This window comes from Gekko japonicus, unplaced genomic scaffold (genome assembly GCF_001447785.1).
Source record: "Gekko japonicus isolate JY-2015 unplaced genomic scaffold, Gekko_japonicus_V1.1 scaffold892, whole genome shotgun sequence".
In the NCBI taxonomy this organism is placed as follows: Eukaryota; Metazoa; Chordata; class Lepidosauria; order Squamata; family Gekkonidae; genus Gekko; species Gekko japonicus.
In genome coordinates, this window is record NW_015174869.1 from 505,309 (window position 1) to 524,437 (window position 19,129).

Sequence of the window (19,129 nt, forward strand, 5' to 3'; positions counted from 1 at the left end):
TGCTTCTAAGAAAGTTTTTCTTTTATTGAAAAGCCATAGCTGCAATAACATGAACACTGTTAGGAATGGCGGGTTACCTATGCGCATAATAGGATATAGGGCATTCGTATGCGCCCCCCCATAGCGATACCCAATTAGAGGGCCTCCCGCGCGGGGGCATTTGGCAGATTCTCTAACGGCTGTGAAGCTGGGAACGTAAGAAGCTCCCACGAAACCTAGACAGTACCAACTCCTCCAGTGACCTTGATAGATACGCGTTACAGCTTTGAAGCGATTATGCGCATGGGAAGGAATGCAAAGCAATTAGAGACATACACCACACTCATGGCAGCATTAGCTGACAGTTGTACATGTTATTGAGTTTGGATACTAAGCAGAATGGAGTCTGACCATGTGGGAAATTACTTTTGTAGAGCAACCATAATACAAAGGCCTCTGGGCCTTCACTGTATATATGGAGTGCCACAGGCATTAGGTTACTGCCTTCTTTTTGGGGTCAGGAAGTACTATGGATGCCCAGTGGACATGCTCTGAGCACAGTGGCCTGTTGTCCAGCTGCTCCCTGGAGGAAATAGGCAGGTCCTCTTTGCACAGACTGACACGTGCAGAGTTTCAGATGTGCACTCAATCCTTGGGTGTAAACAGGAGAGGCAAAAATCATGACATACTGTTTTATAGTATGACCAATACAAACCTTTCCAAAACAACTGATGCTGAAGTTGTAATAGATTAGGCCTATAATGCAAGTTTCGCCAGTTTATAATAGTTGTTTTTATCAGAAAGTGAGCCCCCTTTCCTTATCCCTATGTTTTCATGTAAAAATTGGCTGCATTTTGAGTTCCTGTGCTCCTTTTGCAGCTGTGTGGTTGCTCATACCCAGCGTAGGCAATGAACAGCTGGTGGTCTCTGTTGGGTCTCCATGGAACTGCCAAAAGTGTCTTGAGCTTTTCTTTTCTTTTTGTAAATGGAAATGTAAGCTACAGAACAGAATCCAGCAACTATGTCATCATCAAGGTCACAGAAGTCATGTGCCCCCAGGGGTGTTCTATATCCCTAGGGCGTTGGGGGGGGAGGGAATCTTTCCTTCAGAACAACAAGCCAACCAACCAATTAAAAAAAATTGCTAAGTAGCATACTACATGCCCTTCAATCTTGACAGAGCAATCGGGGTTGGTGGGTGTGTTCACAACTGACCTGGCAGCCACCTTTGTGACTTTAGTAACAACAAGATGCATTTCCCCATGTGTGAGAATGCGAATGTGGAAGAAATGTGAATACGAACTTTCGGTGAATTTAGCATTTGCAGATGCTGCTCATAATTGGTGTCCAAGATCTGAGCTGAGGGGATGTCAACTCTCCCTTGTAAAAATATAACAGGATGTAATTATTTTGATGTGAAAATTCAGGGGAGGGAGTCTGCCAAACAGTGAGCCAGTAAGATGTGTGATTAGAGTGTTGGGTTAGAGTTCAAATCCTTCTTCAGCTGTACTTACTGGGTGATCTTGGGCCAATCACACAGAGGAATTTCAGACAGACGATATAATCCGGAAGAGGAACGGTTCCCAAACAGTTTCTGGTCTGTCATTTCAGACAGAACCATTTTAGAACCGATTCCCTACCGGAATATATTTGCAATTTCAGACACAAACGCTTCTGTCCCGTTTAGGAAACGAGGCTGAAGCGTTTTACCTGTCAACCGCTTCCAAGTAGTCTTCAGTTTCCTCTCCCGGTTCCAATGCACTTTTTCCCCGCCTGGAGTGTTTTGTTATAGCACTATAGTCACAGCTATAGCACTATAGCGCTCTAAAGCAAATGTTAAAAAAAAAAGCTGGAGATCGCCCGCATGGGCGAAGAACGTGTTTTGTTATAGTGCTATAGTGCTATAGCGCTATAAAGCGAACATTCAAAAGAACCCCTGGAGATCGCCCTCGTGGGCGAAAAATGGCGGGGGGAAAGCGGTGCAGTCTGAAATGGCAAACCGCTTCAGATCCAGCTCTTTACCAGAAGGGGAAAGCCATGTGTGAAATGGCAGCCCTATACCGGTTTACTCCATGATGGATCAAAAATGGCTTCAAAACGGGTTAAAAAGGGTAATGTGAAATTCTTCAATCTCTGAACTTGAGCTATCTCACAGAGTTGTTGTTGGGATAGATAGGGGAAGAGCCGCTTAAACCACGCTGAGCTCCTTGGGGGGATATTCAGACAAACAAATAAACACAGTCTACAATTGAAGCACATGGTCCTTTTTATTCTGATTTTACGTGACTTGAACAAGCAACTGGCATCTGAAATAAAACCAATGGCAGCAGTGTGTCAGCTGTTCATTACCGCCCAAGCTTGCTTCTGAAATGTACATTTCAACGGTGGCAAAACTCACAGCTTCATTGTTAAAAAAAATGCAAGTTATTCAGCTTTTCATAATCAGTGCTAAGCTGTTTTCAGTTTGTCAACTAGCTACTGTAATCCCCAGGAGGAAGAAGATTTCTAAAATCTAGTTGAGTGGCTGGAAATTTAGTTTCTTGTATACCAGGATCCTGCAACTAAGTGTAGGGCACTAACGCTTTGCTGTATTGCTCAACATAATGACAGACAGTCTTCTGTTATTAAGCAACTGCACACAGCTGTTTGATTAATTCATGCGGACGTTTATATAAATATACTCACACACAAATATGCTTTTTTAAAAACCCCCTACATATATACTTATAAATCCACTTGATGTAAAGTGGGATGCGTACATTCTAATTCCTTTAACCTCTGCTGTTTGCATATGTATCTGGTGTGTGGACACACACATAGATTAAAACTATATATGAAATACTGAGCTTAGACGTTTTCCTGTGGATAACTTTTCAGGTTTGGGAACCTGAATAGAGGAAAGTGGGGACAGTTCTAGATTTTGTGGGCCCCTGGCGAGTTGCTGTCCAGCTTGCATGTTGCAAACCCCTTCCTGGTATCACCAAGACAGAGAGAGAGAGAGGGCAGTCAGGGGAACTGTGGCTGCTGCTCCTTATTGGCCACCTGACAAATGAGCCGCCAAATGAGCCGCCACTTGCTCAAATGCCCTTTCCCATACGGGATGGAAGCATCAAGTGACCAGTTACCGATCTGTTTTCATATCCACATGTGGATACTGAAGACCCCAAACTGGGTGTTGCCCTATGACAGTGGTGGCGAACCTATGGCAGGCGTGCCAGAGGTGGCACTCAGAGCCCTCTCTGTGGACACGCGTGCCATCGCCCCAGCCAGGCCCAGACCATCATTAAACTGTGGAATTCTCTGCCAAATAATTTTAAGTAAATGAAAGCCTTTGGGATTGCTTTCCTTACTTTGTTTGGATCATCTTAAGTTAATGTATGGGTTGTTTTTTCTAAAGTAAAACCTCAGTATTCAGGTTAAATTGCCGTGTTGGCACTTTGCGATAAATAAGTGGGTTTTGGGTCACAGTTTGGGCACTCGGTCTCTAAAAGGTTCGCCATCACTGCCCTACGAGGTAGGAAGTTTCATCTGGCTAGAGAGAGCCCCTGTCATTGCAGAGGAACCACAAGGAATTGGGATGATTTCCCCTCCTGTCCACAAAAACTACTGCAGAGGAGGGCTGCTCAGGCCTGTAGCCAGGATTTTTTTAAATTGGGGGGCCTTTAAATAAGCCAGGGGGTACCCCACACAGACCCCCCCCCCTCCAAGGGAAGTTGGGGAGGCTTGGCAGTAAGACAGGGGGCCGGGCCCCCGAGATGCCCCACTTTAGCTACGGGCCTGGGGCTGCTCATGTTTGCTTCCCCATTGGTACTGGGGTATTCCGTAACCATGCTGCGTCTTAGGTACCCTGGAACCACCAGTCAGAAGGACTCTTCTCTCTGCCCTTGTTTGGGCGGGGGGCGGCAGCCAGAGAAAGGGCTTGGTTAGGTTGGGAGCTTCCTTCCTTCCCTCAGCCTTTGAGGGCTGGGAACTTCCTTCCACCCAAGGGAAGAAACGGGATGAAGGTGAGTGTCTGGGTGGACATTTAGGGGTGGGAGGGAGTGGGATAGTTGAGATGAGATAAAGGAGGAAGATAGATGGAGGAGAGGAAAGATAGGATGGATGGAGATGTGGTCAAGAAGCAGCGAAACAATTTTTCTTTCCTTTACTTCTCCGCTTCTCTTCGATTCCCATTTTGCATCGTATTCTTGTAATTCTTGCCATCATGTGTGACACGGAAACCCTCTCACAGTGTGAAAACAGGACTGTTTGAATCCACCCACAGAAATTGGTTGAAACCTTAATTTCCCACCTCAAGCCTTAAGGTATATTACCTGCTCAGCTAAAATCCATGGAGCATGATCCAGTCAGAGTTAAGCACTTTTTAATTTCTGTCCAGTTCAACAGAAGGATCATTTAATTCTTCCATCACAGCAGTGGCCTTTAAAAGTATTTAACGTTTTTGTCTGAAACAAAAGGGTCCTCTATCTAAGTTAGTAAAAATACAGTGAAGTCCTTAGCAAACTGGCCTGTGAAATTCCGTGTATCGTCAAAAGTTGCAACTTAGCAGTTCACTGAAATTGTGCAAAAACTATTGTGCTCTGCTCATCTATTTATTCATTCTTGCATTTCAAAACACTCTTTGGTACAAAAATGTCCATAATCGTATGAGTGTAATGGCTGTAAGTTACGGCTTTGCTGTGCAAGACAGGCGTGGAGGCAGGACTTGCTGCTTCGGTGGAATTGTCTTTACATTATGGCTATACAGTAAGGCCTCCGAATGCTTGAGGGTGGAGCAGAGTACCCAGCCTCTTGAATGCCTCATGTGCAGCTGCAGTGTCTTTGGCCATTACGTTATAGTGAGTTGGAGGCCCTTCTGCACCTTGTAGACAGCTACCCAGAAGCCTGTGCCTCTCCAAATCCTTCTCACAGAAGGAGGAGGAGGAGGAACTTGGATTTATACCCCACCTTTCACTTGCAGTCTCAGAGTGGCTTACAATCTCCTTCCCTTCCTCTCCCCACAACAGACACCTTGTGAGGTAGGTGGGGGCGGAGAGAGAGCTCTGAGAGAACTGCTCTTGAGAGAACAGCTCTGAGAGAGCTGTGACTGTCCCAAAGTCACTCCAGCAGCTGCATGTGGAGGAGTAGGGAGTCAAACCCGGTTCTCCCAGATTAGAGTCCGTGCTCCTAACCACTACACCAAACTTGCGCTCCACACCTGTGAGAATCTTGTGTCTGCTGGATACCAGAGGCTTAGAAAAGAGCAGGCCACATGCGATAACTTGTCCTCACCTTGTTAGTGGTAGTGTGTCCAGTATCCAGTAGCGTGGTAGCAGTATCCATGCATGTTACAGCATAGGTAAAGGTAAAGGTTCCCTTGCTCGAAAGCCAGTCAAATCTGACTCTAGGGTTGCGGTGCTCATCTCCGTTTCAAAGCCGAAGAGCCAGCGCTGTTCGAAGACGTTTCCGTGGTCATGTGGCCGGCATGACTAAACACCAAGGCGACCGGAACGCTGTTACCTTCCCACCGAAGTGGTACCTATTTATCTACTTGCAATTTCTTGCTTTCAAACTGCTAGGTTGGCAGGAGCTGGAACTCGAGACGGAAGCTCACTCCGTCATGCGGCACACTCGGGTCTCGAACTGCTGAACTACCGACATTCCGCAGCCTGCAGTTGAGCGTCTTAACCACTTGAGCTACCACAGCTCCATGTTACAGCATACCCAGATAAAAAAGCAGGGCAGAGGCTCTCTATGAGGACCCTCCCCCCTTGGCTCTGTGCACTTAAAAGGGAATCGTGCCACATGTAGATCCCTCACAACTGTTGCTTTTGGATTACGGCTTTGCACAGCCTGTTTTTTTCTGTTGTATTCACCACATACAAAATCCCAAATTGGGGGGGGGGTCCTCAAACTTACCCTGTCCCTTCTCAATCTGTATTTATGCAAAGGCAAGCTGCATTAAGAAGGTTTCAGCTGGAGAAAAGCAGCTGTTTGTGGGACTACGGCCAATATTGGTAACAGTTTGCATATGACTGGAGGGGGGGGGGGTCTGGTGCAGATGGGACAGCAGTTCCCTGCAAACCATCAGGAAATTGGCCTGGATTTGTGTGGTATGTGGACAAGCACAAACCAAGGATAAGGCAAACCACCTTCTCGTGGAACTGTGGTGTAATTCCACTTTGGGCCGCTGTGTATAAGAGCAGGCAAGGGGACAGTTTAAAGCAGGGATGCTTTTTACGCTCAACCCCTGTCCCCAGCCATCATTCTCCCAATGGGATTTGAAGACCAGAACCAAAATGGCTATGGAGAGACATGGAAGACACAGATTCTCTTTCCCATCCACTGCTTTAAGTTGTCCTGTCTTGTGCTGTCCACAGGGGTCATTTCCTGCAGGAGCGGAGCTCTGGCAGTAAAAAGCCCAGGGGGCGGGCACATGCAACAAGCCCCACCCCCTGCTCCCAGCAGCCCTCAGTCAAAGCAAGAAGCAGCCAGGTAAGTTTCAGAGCCCCCCCCCGGCCCCCCGGTCCAAAACAGTCCAGTGGCACCTTTAAGACCGGGTTTTATTCAGGTACGAGCTCTCCCTCCTCTGCGAGGACAGATCTGCACATTCCCCCCCTCCCCCCATAGCTAGCAATCCAAAACAGTCCAGTGGAGCCTGAGCGGTGGGTGTTCCCTTCTGACACACTTCCGGTGATGTCAGGGGTGTGTGGCATATGCAAATAAGTCATGCTAATGAGTTATGCTAATGAGCTCCTGCACCTCTTTTTCCACGAAATGACCCCTGAATTCTAACGGGTTGTGCCGCCGTCTCATGTAGCTGGAGCCTGAAGTGGGCTCAGGTTTACAAACCGTGGTTCGTAGGAAGACAGCAGTTGCCCGCACCATGCCATAGCCTAGGTTCCTTTGTTTGTTTTCTCCACGGTAATGAATGTTGATACTCTAGAGCACTTTTTAAAAGAATTTTCACATCATGTTTTTTTAGAACATAGTATAGTCTGGTAGCATAATGAAGTGTTCCTTTTGATCTAAACAGTTGTAACACACGGTGTTCAAATAAGGCCAGATTTGGATTTTCAAAAGATTTCTGGAAAAATGACATTTGCCTTAGATCAGCGTGTTTTATGCCGATAAATTGTGGCATGGAGTAGATGTGGGCAGAATATAAATCGTGCCCCACAAACAATGCTCCCTCTAAGCTGTAGAGTCTTGTGAGCAAAAATTCTACTTGGTGAGCGACTGGCATGAAAATTGTGAGCGAGCGATTTGGCTGCTGCATGAATTTGTTTGCTCTGGAGCCCTCCTTCCTGAGCTGAGACAAAAATGTGTGAGCCGGAGGCTAAAAAACTGTGAGCTAGCTCACACTAACTCAGCTTAGAGGGAACATTGCCCACAAATAGATCGTACACCAGTTTCTGGTACACTACCTAATGCCTGCTAGTTATTAGGTTTCCTGCCAAAAAATCCTGGACTAGCTGGGCCTTTGGTCTGATCCAGCAAAGGAGATTGTATGCCCAAGATCAGATAACTCAGGCTAGTTACATCTTGACTGTTAAGACTTCCTGAACATTCATTTTTTGCTTTGTAAATGTAAGACACATTGGCGGGTCATAGGAATTCTAGTTTAAACCCCCCCCCCCCAAAAAAACCCAAACCATGCAAAACTGAAGTCAGTCCCTCCTTGGCACAGAAGATCCAGATACAGTACAGAAGTCACACATTCCATTCTATATTCTGGCGTGTGTAAACACCCTGAAAAAAAAATCAATTCAGCCATGTTCACAGTTACAGCGCTTAAATATATTTCTCACAATGTCTACATTGTCCTGAATTTAACTTCAGATGATTTTAGTCAACTTGTAGTAGGCCTCTCATGGGTGTACAGTACGTATGCGTTAACAGCAAGCTTTTCGAGTTGGGCTCAAGGCAAAGTTTGAGGTTTTTATTTACTGAATGGGCAAAAAAATCCTGCTTTCAATAATGTCAAATTAAATGTTAACAAAAGTACAAAATCTTGGTTGTACTAGAACACTCACCATACAGTACCTGCTGCCCATTGCCACACCCACGACTAAATATGTGCAATTCAAGACCATGGAATCAGGGCTGTTAAGACATTACAGGTCCAGAGTGGGAACACCATGGTATGGGCTTTTTGTTGCATGGCCCTGTGCCAAGATTCTCCGGTATGAAGAAGAAGAAAAAGAGATTGGATCTATACCCCACCCTTCACTCAGAGTCTCAGAGCGGCTTACAAACTCCTTTCCCTTCCCCTCCCCACAACAGACACCTTGTGAGGTAGGTGGGGCTGAGAGAGCTCTGACAGAAACTGCTCTTTTCAAGAACAGCTCTGACAGAACTATGGCTTGCCCAAGGTCATCCAGCAGCTGCGAGTGGAGGAGTGGGGAATCAAATCCGGTTCTCCTAGATTAGAGTTTGCGCACTTAACCACTACACCAAAAGACTCCCTCCCTCCCCATAAGTGGTCAAAATGGCGCCTGGGAGGGTTGTGGCAGCTAATCCCATCTTGAGACTTCTTGGTGCTGATTCAGACACTGCATGTTCCTTACTTAATGACTGCCTGATATGTGAATACTGTGAACTGCAGATTTAACACCATTCATTAAAATGTTGTCAACCAATTTCTCCTTAATACTTTCTGTTCACAGCTGCCAATAGCCAAGATCTGAATAATCAAGTGATGGACATGCCAAGTGTGAACCAATTTGGGAGTGTTATAAATAAAACCCAATTTACGCTTTACCCATCAACCTACCCACCAGTGGATGTTTATGCCAGTACGTGAGCCCAAGCCCTGACAGTGTTCCAGGAAAAGGATACCCACGGTAGGCTATTTGGGTATGTGCTTCCTACGAAATGCTATTTTTAGCACTTAGCCACATGAATTCACAACGGCCATGAGTAAGGGACATGACTCGTTACCCCCATCTAGGCGTTTGTCAGTTGAGTTGTCAATTGAGCAGTGTGGAGTCTTGTGGTAGGATTCGTATGAATAAAGCACTGAATTATGGGATGGAGAAAGCACATGATAGACAATGCTGTACAGTCCACCTTCTAATGTCCTGGCCCCACTGGTGGACCTCCTGATGGCACTGGTGTTTCTGGCCACTGTGTGATACAGAGTGTTGGACTGGATGGGCCTTTGGCCTGATCCAACATTGGCATCTCTTATGTGCTTATGTTCACCTTAAGGTTTAATAATGATTAAGCTAACCCCCTTAACACTCTGGGCACAAGCCAAAGCTTTGGAGTACCGGGGCTTCCTTTTTGCACCTATGAAGACAAAGGTGTGTCTATGCGTATGTACACTTGCACATAAGAAATAAACTTAAGGGGTGCTCGTGTGCATTAGATTTGCTGTACTGCAACCACAGCATAGGCCAGCTCTTAAGTGTGTTTGGAACATGATTGAAAATAAGGTTCTTAATGCACCTGTGTGTTTGGAACATGGCTCAGTGGTAGAGCATATGCTTCGTATGCAGAAGTTCCCAGCTTCAGGCCCTGGCATCTCCAGAGTAAACGTTCTCAGTAAGTGTTAGGAAAGACCATTCTTAGCTGGAGACTGTCCAAGTCAGAGTAGATGGTACTGAGCTAGACAGACCAACAGTCTGACATGGTATAAGGCACTTCATGTATTTGTCCTAGCTGCATTAGATGAGTCTCATAACTTTACCTATTCCTTTAAAACATGCTGCGTTTTTTTGGTAGCGTTGGAAGATAACCTTGTTTTGATTCACAATCTTTACAGCATAGCGTTGAAACTACTGAGCGGAAGCAGTTGCTCCCATAAATTTCCATACCCAGTCTGCACATAGTCAGAAAGGAGCGACCATCTCATTTTATTTCATTTTACTGTTTTTTTTGTCTTCTTTTTTCTTTTTAGGAAAAAGAGCTAAGGGCTATTAGCTGTCCACTAGAGGCACTGAAATGGTGTATTTCATTGCATGAGTTTTACTATTGGATTGCTAAAAACACATTTTCCAAGATCTTTCTTCCTCTATATGCTTCATATGAAGAAGGTACCAGCTTCAGGCCCTGGCATCTCCAGTGTAAACGTTCTCAGTAAGTGTTAGGAAAGACCATTCTTAGCTGGAGACTGTCCAAGTCAGAGTAGATGGTACTGAGCTAGACAGACCAACAGTCTGACATGGTATAAGGCACTTCATGTATTTGTCCTAGCTGCATTAGATGAGTCTCATAACTTTACCTATTCCTTTGAAACATGCTGCGTTTTTTTGGTAGGGTTGGAAGATAACCTTGTTTTGATTCACAATCTTTACAGCATAGCGTTGAAACTACTGAGCGGAAGCAGTTGCTCCCATAAATTTCCATACCCAGTCTGCACATAGTCAGAAAGGAGCGACCATCTCATTTTATTTCATTTTACTGTTTTTTTTGTCTTCTTTTTTCTTTTTAGGAAAAAGAGCTAAGGGCTATTAGCTGTCCACTAGAGGCACTGAAATGGTGTATTTCATTGCATGAGTTTTACTATTGGATTGCTAAAAACACATTTTCCAAGATCTTTCTTCCTCTTTTTCCAAAAAAAAAAAATTATCCTCATGTAAACAAAACATAAATCTACTTCTCTTATGTAAAATATATCGTTATTTCTTCAAGCTCTTTTCACTTCCAGAGAGGGGTGAGTGAGTGAAAGGTATATCATCCTCTTCCGGAGGTCCCCCCTGAGGGTAGACAACAAAGCAAACCTTCTGGCCCCAATACGTCAAAGATTCTGCAAAAAAGCCAACCATCAGATTGTCAGCCTAACTAGTGACAGATTGGCCATATTAGATAGCTTTTTACTAGAGCAACAGCAATCTTTATGTACTGTTTATTTACTGCATTAAAAAAAACCCTTATTTTTCAAAAGTGGCAATAATAACAAAGTAATATTAAAAATTAAAGTTTAGAAATATAAAAACTGTAAGAGGCCAAAATGTAAGAGGACGGATGGGAAACAGCTGAGCCAATAAAAAGAAACAATCCTGTTTAAAATTATCCTATTCATATATTATTTTAATTAGCTGAAAATCTTTGGGGTGATAAAAGAGGTGACCCCTGGTTAAAATCTGTGTGGGTGTCGGGCCTTCTTAGAAGAGACATTCTTTCTTCTCGCTCTCTCTTTCATACATTCAAGAGGGCTTTTCTACGCAGATAATAGGGTAACACTGTGAAAATGATTCACAAAGTTACTTGGATAAATTATTAAGGACTGTGTGGTCTAGACTACTGTTTGCTGGAAAGTTGGATCCTACTATTTAATTTTGCATCATTTAATGTGTCATGTTAATGACTTCCTTTGCTTCAGTTCTGTTTTTTAAAAATTTCTAGTTGGCCCTGCAACCCAAATCTTGTTTCTTTGTTTATTAAATGCCCCGTCCTGTTGATCTTATTGAGTCACTCTGTGTAATCCTCCTTGGGTCCCAGTGAGAAAGGCAGACTATAAATAATGTAAATAAATAGAGAGGAAGAACTGCCTCTTCTGATATGGGGCCTGCTGTGACACATGCATCTAGAATAGGGTTGCCAGTCTCCAGCTCCCGGGGGGGAGGTAGGGTTGCCAACTTCCAGGTGGGGCCTGGGGATCTCCAGCTTTTACAACTGATCTCAGCTGACAGAGATCAGCTCCCCTGGAGAAAATGGCTGCTTTGAAGGGTGGACTCCATGGCATTGTACCATGCTGAGGCCCCTCCCCTCCCCAAACCCCAACCTCTCCTGGCTACACCCCCAAAGTCTCCAGGTATTTTCCATCTCAGACCTGGCAACCCTAGGGGGAGGTGTTCCCCAACTTTGGGGGTTTCTGCCTGGCAGGGGAAACCCCACCCCCAAACAGCAACATCACTGCACAATGTCCCCGATGCGATCACTTCAACTGGAAGTGATGTGATCACATCAGAGATATCGCACAGCGACGCTCTGGTTTGAGGGCAAAACTCTGGTTTGAAGCCGGTTTTAACATAGACTTTTGCCCTCAAACCAGAGCGTCCCCAGTGTGATGATGTCACTTCTGTGATTATGTCATTTCCAGGTGATGTCATCACATCTGGAACGTCCCAGAACGCCCCCCAAATCCCCCTGCCAGTGCAACGAGGGGACCTGGCAACCCTACGCTAGAAAAAATACTTGTATTCTGCAGAATGGCTGTTTTGCAGATTTAACAGATTAATGAACATAAGCGTCATTAACTGATTCCGATCCCTTTAATTTAGGGACTAGCTCTGTTTGCTTGGCCGCACATAGCCAGCCTAACTCAATGGGTAAACTTCAATCAGCCACCCCAGGGGGTGTCAGAAATACAATATACCTTTAAGTGGCACCGCAGCTAGATAGGTGGAACCTCGAGGCTTTCAGATTATGCTTTCACTTTCAGTTCAAATGTAGTCTGAAGAAATGTGAAGATCCACATTTGTTTTGGTTACTGACATTGCAGTCCTAAAAAGAGAACTGCTAGAGCCTTAGAATGGCTTAACTCTTGCTTAGGATCGGACTGTAAATATAGTTTATGCCACATTCATATTAAGGGACTTTCTTCTCACAACATGAACTATTGTGTGGCTTCTTACCTGTTATCCTATATACACACTTTGGTTTGTTTTTCCAGTACACTCCAAGAAAAAACACTGGCACTCCAGTTAATATGATAATCAGTCCGATTCCGCAGACAACTGGCTCAGAATAAAAACTGAAGATCAAGAGAAAGGCCCAAAATATCAGGTAAGTGATTGGAACCACGAGATTTACCTAAGAGGAAAGAAAATATCGGAAGTGTACAGAAGCCTGTCATTTCTATCCTAATTCCGCTCCCATATAAATCAAAGCAGTGGCAACACTGAAAAGGCCAGATCATAGTCCACTCAGCTCATTAATAGAGCAATCCTCAGCGGGTCTACTCAGGTCTGTTCAATGGGGCTTACTCCTAGGAAAATGTTTCTAGGATTGCTCTGTAAAAGGAATTGTTATATCCTGATCCCCTTAGCACCACACGAAGTCAAGGAGTGGTGTGGTTGACCAGATCAGATAAACATCTGGAGCAGAGGTCCATCATTGGCTATTAGCCACAAGGTATAGATAGGAACTCTCAGGCTGGGGCAAGTGATGCTCTGTATTCTTGGTGCTTGGGGGGGGGCAACAGTGGGAGGGCTTCTAGTGTCCTGGCCCCACCGCTGGACCTCCTGATGGCACCTGGACACAGAGTGTTGGACTAGATGGGTCATTGGCCTGATCCAACATTGGCTTCTTTTGTGTTCTTATGTTCTTAAGCTTCTGGCTTTATCGGTTTAACTCATAAAGGAAACTTTCAAACTCCAGAACTTCTTCAGTCTCAAAGGGAAAGGGAACGAGCATTATTCATCCTAGGGAGCATCCAATGGACTGCTGCAAGCGATGCCAGCCTCCAGATGGGGCCTGGGGATCTCCTGGAATTACGGCTCGTCTCAAGTCTACAGAGATCAGTTCCCCTGGAGAAAATGGATGCTTTGGGGGTGGACTCTATGGCATTGTACCCTGTGGAGGTCCCTGTCCTCCCCAGGCTCCATCCCCAATCTCTAGGAGTTTCCCAACCTGGAGCTGGCAACCCTATCCCCCTGTCCCCTGCCAGTAGCCGGGGGGTACCTGGCAACCCTAAAAGTCACACCAAAATGTATATGCTGCAGTGTTCAGCTTTTCCCAGATACTGAATGAACAGAGAGATCTACTAACCAGTTTGGTGGTGGTGGTGGGTTTCAGCAAAAATGAAAGCCTGCACTGAGGAAATTGACACATCTACCCTATTGCCTCCCACTCACTGAAAAGCTGTTATCTGTATATAGCTGTAATGCCGGCTTATGACCACCATCCATCATTCTTGTGTTTGTCCTGGCCACTGCCCATATAAGGAAGGAACATGGCAATGCCGTGTAGCACTCCTCTGCGGCACAAATTTCCCTCTGAGGGATATGGGCTGGTGGTGATAGATTTACTGCAAGGAGACGCGGCTGACCCACGTTTATTCTCTCCAAGCCGCTGAGAGCGGCTGCAAGAACACCAACCCCAGCAGCTTCTGGCTTTCCCTTCCTCTGCCCCCCCCCGCAGTGCATCATGGGAAGTATCTTATGGAAACGAGTAATCCCAGGCCCAAAACGATAACACACGTCATTCACATAGCTCCAATATTTTCACCTTGATTGGTCTGAAGGCTTTGGGTTTCTTCCAGCGTAGCACGATCAGGCCTATTATTGTCACACCGTAACAGAGGTAGTTAATAAATGACACGTAATTAATTAATGTGTATGTGTCTCCAACAAGCATGATTACGACAGTGGCCAAACACTAGGAAAAGAGAAAGGGATGCTTAGTTCAGGCACTACTGGAAAGACAGTCTTTAAAAAAAAAGAAAAGAAAAAGGTATAGCAGAAATAATTATCTATCTATCTATTGTCTGTCTGTCTGTCTGTCCATCCGTCTATCCATCCGTCTATCCGTCCATCCGTCCGTCCGTCCGTCTGTCTGTCTGTCTATCTATCTATCTATCATCTATCTATCATCTATCTATCATCTATCTATCATCTATCCATCCATCCATCCATCCATCCATCCATCCATCCATCCATCCATCCATCCATCTGAACCAGACAAGTTAGGTAGAATCCTGCTATTAATATAAATAGAGAACCAAATACTAGTCATCCCTCATATACCTCCCCAATGCCTAGGTTAACAGCTGGCAATTAAATTGCATTTCTTTAACCTCATCTATCCAAACAGTGTGGAAGACATTCAGTACAATTATTAGAACTCTTAACAGACAATCAGAAATGTAACTAAAGGAGGAATTCACTGCTTTGATGTGTTGCTAATGTGGCAGTAAGAATGTGCATGGGGCTTCTTCTGATTTAATGTTTGCCTTCAGGTGACAGATTTTTGGAAGGGTTCCCATAAATATGAAAAACGTTTCTTTGTAGTTGGTCATCAGTTTGGCTTGTTCTGGCTTGGTCCTGTGAACAGAAGACTGATAGGCTGCCCAAGAATCCTTTCTAAAACCCACCTGGCTATTATAGCTGTTGGCGTGAACATGAGAGCAGTAATCTATAAACCAATATTATGGAATTAATTAATTCCAGTGGGGTAGTTGTGTTTGTCGCAACAAAAGAGTCCTGTGGCGCTTTCCAAACTAACCGTCTTACGGTAATGTAAGCTTTCATGGCCTTTGTCTTAGGCAGATACACTATAAATGTGTTAGTCCTTAAGGTGTCACAGAACTCTTCTTTTGCTTATGAAGAGAATAGTGAAACTTACACAGACAAGGAGGGCTGGAATTGGGGTGCAACGTTTGACGTGAATCATAGCCAACAGGCTGGGTAAATGGCCTTCTCGGGCACCAGAGAAGCATAGCCTAAAAAAAGAAGAACAAAATTCAACATATAACATCACTAAGTTTCCGTTTTCTTCTGGCTACCGAAAGGCAAAACTCAAGTTGGAAGGTCTTAAAATGTATAAAGAAATAATGGATTACTTAAAACACCTATTAGCAAGATTTTTTTTTTAAAATAGAAGCTATACTGCCAAAGCACTGTTTATTGTCATATGCCTATTCATTTCGTATAATTGAAGTTCACAATAGAGTTGCTCTGAATTTGTGTCCTAAAACATTTTTGTCAGTATTTTGTTTTGTGTGTGTGTGTGTGTGTGCCTGGAAGTCATGGTTGACTTCTGGCGACCCCTAGTGGGGCCTGGAGATTGCTGTTGCCTGCCTCTGCATGCCGGCCCTGGTATTTCTTGGAGGCCTCCCTTCCAATTACTTGCCAAGGTTAGCCCTGCTTAGCTCCCGAGATCTGACGAGGTCGGGCTTGCCTGGGCTATCCAGGTCAGGGCTAAAACATTTTTGATGTGAAAAAATGTGTGCATGTAAAGAGTGCAGAATGCACCTGAAGCCCCTCTACCTTATACCGTTTCCCCCAGTCCACAGCCATTTTGGCTTCTTCTTTCTCCTTCAATACAAGGCTCCAACCAGTCAGGGATCGCACCAGTGCCCAGCCCATAATGATGCCATGAGGCCAGTCAGGTTTGGCTGTGTGATGTCACTGAAGATTAACAAAGTGCCATTGACCTAACCCGGAAGTCCCAGTGCAGCTCTGCTTGCTGCAGAATGTTCATTTGATGGTGCATCCAAGCACTCACTCCAAAGTGAGCAAAACAGCATGAATACGAAATACCACTGGGTCAATTTGTCCCATTTTGTTGCATTGCGTGGAGGTGGTTCCATTGCCGCAGCACATCACAGCAAAATGGAGCATTGATCCCTTTTGCCAAGACACACTGCTTAAAAAATTGCTAAAGATGAAGAAGGGTGCTTTTGTGGCTGAAATTTTTTGAGAAAACCTTGTGGGGGCCTCCTCCCCTGCCTAAATTTGGCTCCACTGTATTCCACATGGCATTGCTGATAGACTGTAGGCTTACAACTTCAAGTGGATGCACCCTTAAATAAATTAGCCAGTTCCTTTCAGAACAGATGTTCATACCTCATTCCCAACGTGCTGGCACTGGCGAGCCATTTCACCTTCCTCCATCTCTATCTTTATAAACTTACTGGAGACAGACAGCCAAAGATCTGGCTGATTATTTAAAATCAGTATGTTAGATTTCAGTCTTCCACACCATGACTGTTCTGGCCGCAGCCTGACAAAGGGCTCACCCTCCCGAGAAGATTCTGTGCCAGTCTCCTTTTCCCCAACAGGAGTTATGCCTAGAGGCAGCTGAGAAAGCAGCCCAAAACTCAGTTATGCTCTTCTTCCTCTAGGCATCCCAGAGGCCACGGAACATCCCAGCAACTCTTTCTTGCTCCTTTTAGACCTGCAGACACCCTCAGGGCTAGAAAGGAATGCGAGAAAGTTGCATTTTCTCCCTCCAATGTTGCTGTGTGGGAAATAAAGTAGGTGCAGGGCTTGGGGGGGGGCAGTGGGGGCAGCATAGCACCACGACTGGAGGGAAAGGTGGCCACACAGTTGACAGAAGCTGCAGTGGGGGAGACCTATGTGACTTAGGAGCTTTCTAATATGTAAAGGTAAAGGTTCCCTTGCTCGAAAGCCAGTCGAATCCAACTCTAGGGTTGCGGTGCCCATCTCGGTTTCAAAGCCGAAGAGCCAGCGCTGTCCGAAGATGTTTCCGTGGTCATGTGGCCGGCATGACTAAACACCAAGGCGACCGGAACTCTGTTACCTTCCCACCGAAGTGGTCCCTATTTATCTACTTGCAATGTCTTGCTTTCGAACTGCTAGGTTGGCAGGAGCTGGAACTAGAGACAGGAGCTCACTCCATCATGCGGCACCCGGTTCTCGAACTGCTGAACTACTGACCTTCCACAGCCTGCAGTTCAGCTTCTTAACCACTTGAGCCACCGCAGCTCCTTTCTAATACTTACAGCCGACCTTATCCGAGCTCGTGATCCTTCTCTTTCTTACACTGGATTCAACATCAGCTATTTGGGGGAGGGGGGGAATTACTGTGCTGGCCTCTGTCGAACTGTCCTGAATTCAGTCCAGTTGGGTGGTCTTGATCAGATCACACACTTGCATCACAGAGCTAGATCCGAGTCCAATAGCAGCTTCGAGACCAACAAGACTTCTAGGCTATCTGTTTTCTAGAGTCAAAGCTACCTTCATCAGACAGGATTTCTGACAAAGGGAACTTTGGCTCTCGAACACGTGTATCCCCCAAACCTTGTTGGTCTCTAGGGTGGTCCTGGACTCCAATCCAGCTCTTCTTCTGCAGACCGATTTGAGTATCCCCTGAATCTTCATCACCGAATTAACCAATCCCACTTCTACTGCCCTGAGGTCCACAGGTATGAAACTATTGAAACAGTGTACCATGTGATGTTTGAATGCTGTTATTATTCTGGTATCAGGCAACGTGTTTTATCACCAATTTTGGATAGTGTGTCAGATTTTTCCAGGCCGAACAAACTACTATTTCTGTTAAATAGTAATGAGGAAAACATAATTGAAATGGTGGCAATGTTTTAACTGGCTGCTGCTTCTATACGTAATAAAACTTTGTAAGTGTTCGATGCAGGTTGACTTTCAACGGAAACGCATTTTATTCAGAATCTGAAGTTTTATCTCTCAGATTCTATGTTTTTACTTTTTACTTCTGTGAAATGCCATTAAAGGAATTGTTTGTGTGAGATCCACATGTACACGGATGGCACGATACGACTAATCAATACAAATGATCAAATAAGTGTCTTAGAAGGAACGAGCGACGGGATCCTGTTCAGGAACCCAAGACACCACAGTTAGTAAAGAGAAACAAATCCAGTCCCTCCCCCCTTCCAAAACAAGAGAGCATTTAGGGGGAAAAAATCGTACTTCGTCTAACCTTGATGAGGTAAAAAGGTATCCATTTATTCCTCCAAATGTAGACAGAGCCACAGAGACTGGCATAACCCAGGAAAAATAGCCCAGTAACTTTTCACCAAATGTCTAAAGCAACAGAAGGTAGAGAAACTGAAACATACACTGCAAAGCACAAAACAGGGATTAAAAAAAAAAAAAGGAACCCCACATTGTAAGCATCCGGGGAGTGTTTTACTTACTACCGCAACAGCGTTGGAAGACAAGAGCTCTTGGGGAGACATGGCGGTGAAATAGGCGATGTTGGTGAATGTGTATACAAATGTCACCAATGGGATGGATATGAATATGGCACGAGGTAGATTCCTAATAAGAAAAGCGGGGGAGGGGGAGGGGGAACACGGTAAGAGTTTACATTCACACATCCTTCGGAATGTGCAGATCCTCACTGGCTCTGTTGTGGCGCGGACGGTACAGTGTCGGTGGAATAAAGTCTATGGGCTGATTGGTTCCTTCTTATCTTTGCCCGAAACGCCACCTGAAAAGGGGGGGAGCCCTTGATCGGGTTTATGGAAATGGTGGAGCTTATGCCCTGTGATGGGGGAGTTCTTTTCCCCCCACTACTCCTCAACAGGTGAATCCATCAAAATTGGGGACCCACAGTTCCACACAGTACCCAGCCCAACTTCCACAGAGTCCTCTGGAGAGCCAAAGTGGAGCTCCGTTAGAGTTTCCAACTCCAGCATGGGAAATTCCTGGAGATGGCGGGTACCTGGGATGGGTACGGTTTGGGGAGGGGAGGGAGCTCACTGGGGATGTGA

At 45.2% G+C, this 19,129-nt stretch overlaps 1 protein-coding gene across 1 annotated transcript in view; it reads right to left on the minus strand.

Moving 5' to 3' along the window:
- Nucleotides 1-10,583: 10,583 nt before the first annotated feature.
- Nucleotides 10,584-19,129, minus strand: part of SLC7A10 (solute carrier family 7 (neutral amino acid transporter light chain, asc system), member 10) — a 66,890-nt gene continuing 58,344 nt past the window's right edge. Inside the window, exons 7-12 of the mRNA XM_015424777.1 lie at nucleotides 18,551-18,674; nucleotides 18,334-18,437; nucleotides 15,253-15,349; nucleotides 14,137-14,286; nucleotides 12,543-12,720; nucleotides 10,584-10,711 (exon numbers count right to left, since the gene is read on the minus strand). Of these exons, the coding sequence (XP_015280263.1) occupies nucleotides 10,584-10,711; nucleotides 12,543-12,720; nucleotides 14,137-14,286; nucleotides 15,253-15,349; nucleotides 18,334-18,437; nucleotides 18,551-18,674 (781 nt within the window). The remainder of the gene's footprint in view (nucleotides 10,712-12,542; nucleotides 12,721-14,136; nucleotides 14,287-15,252; nucleotides 15,350-18,333; nucleotides 18,438-18,550; nucleotides 18,675-19,129) is intronic.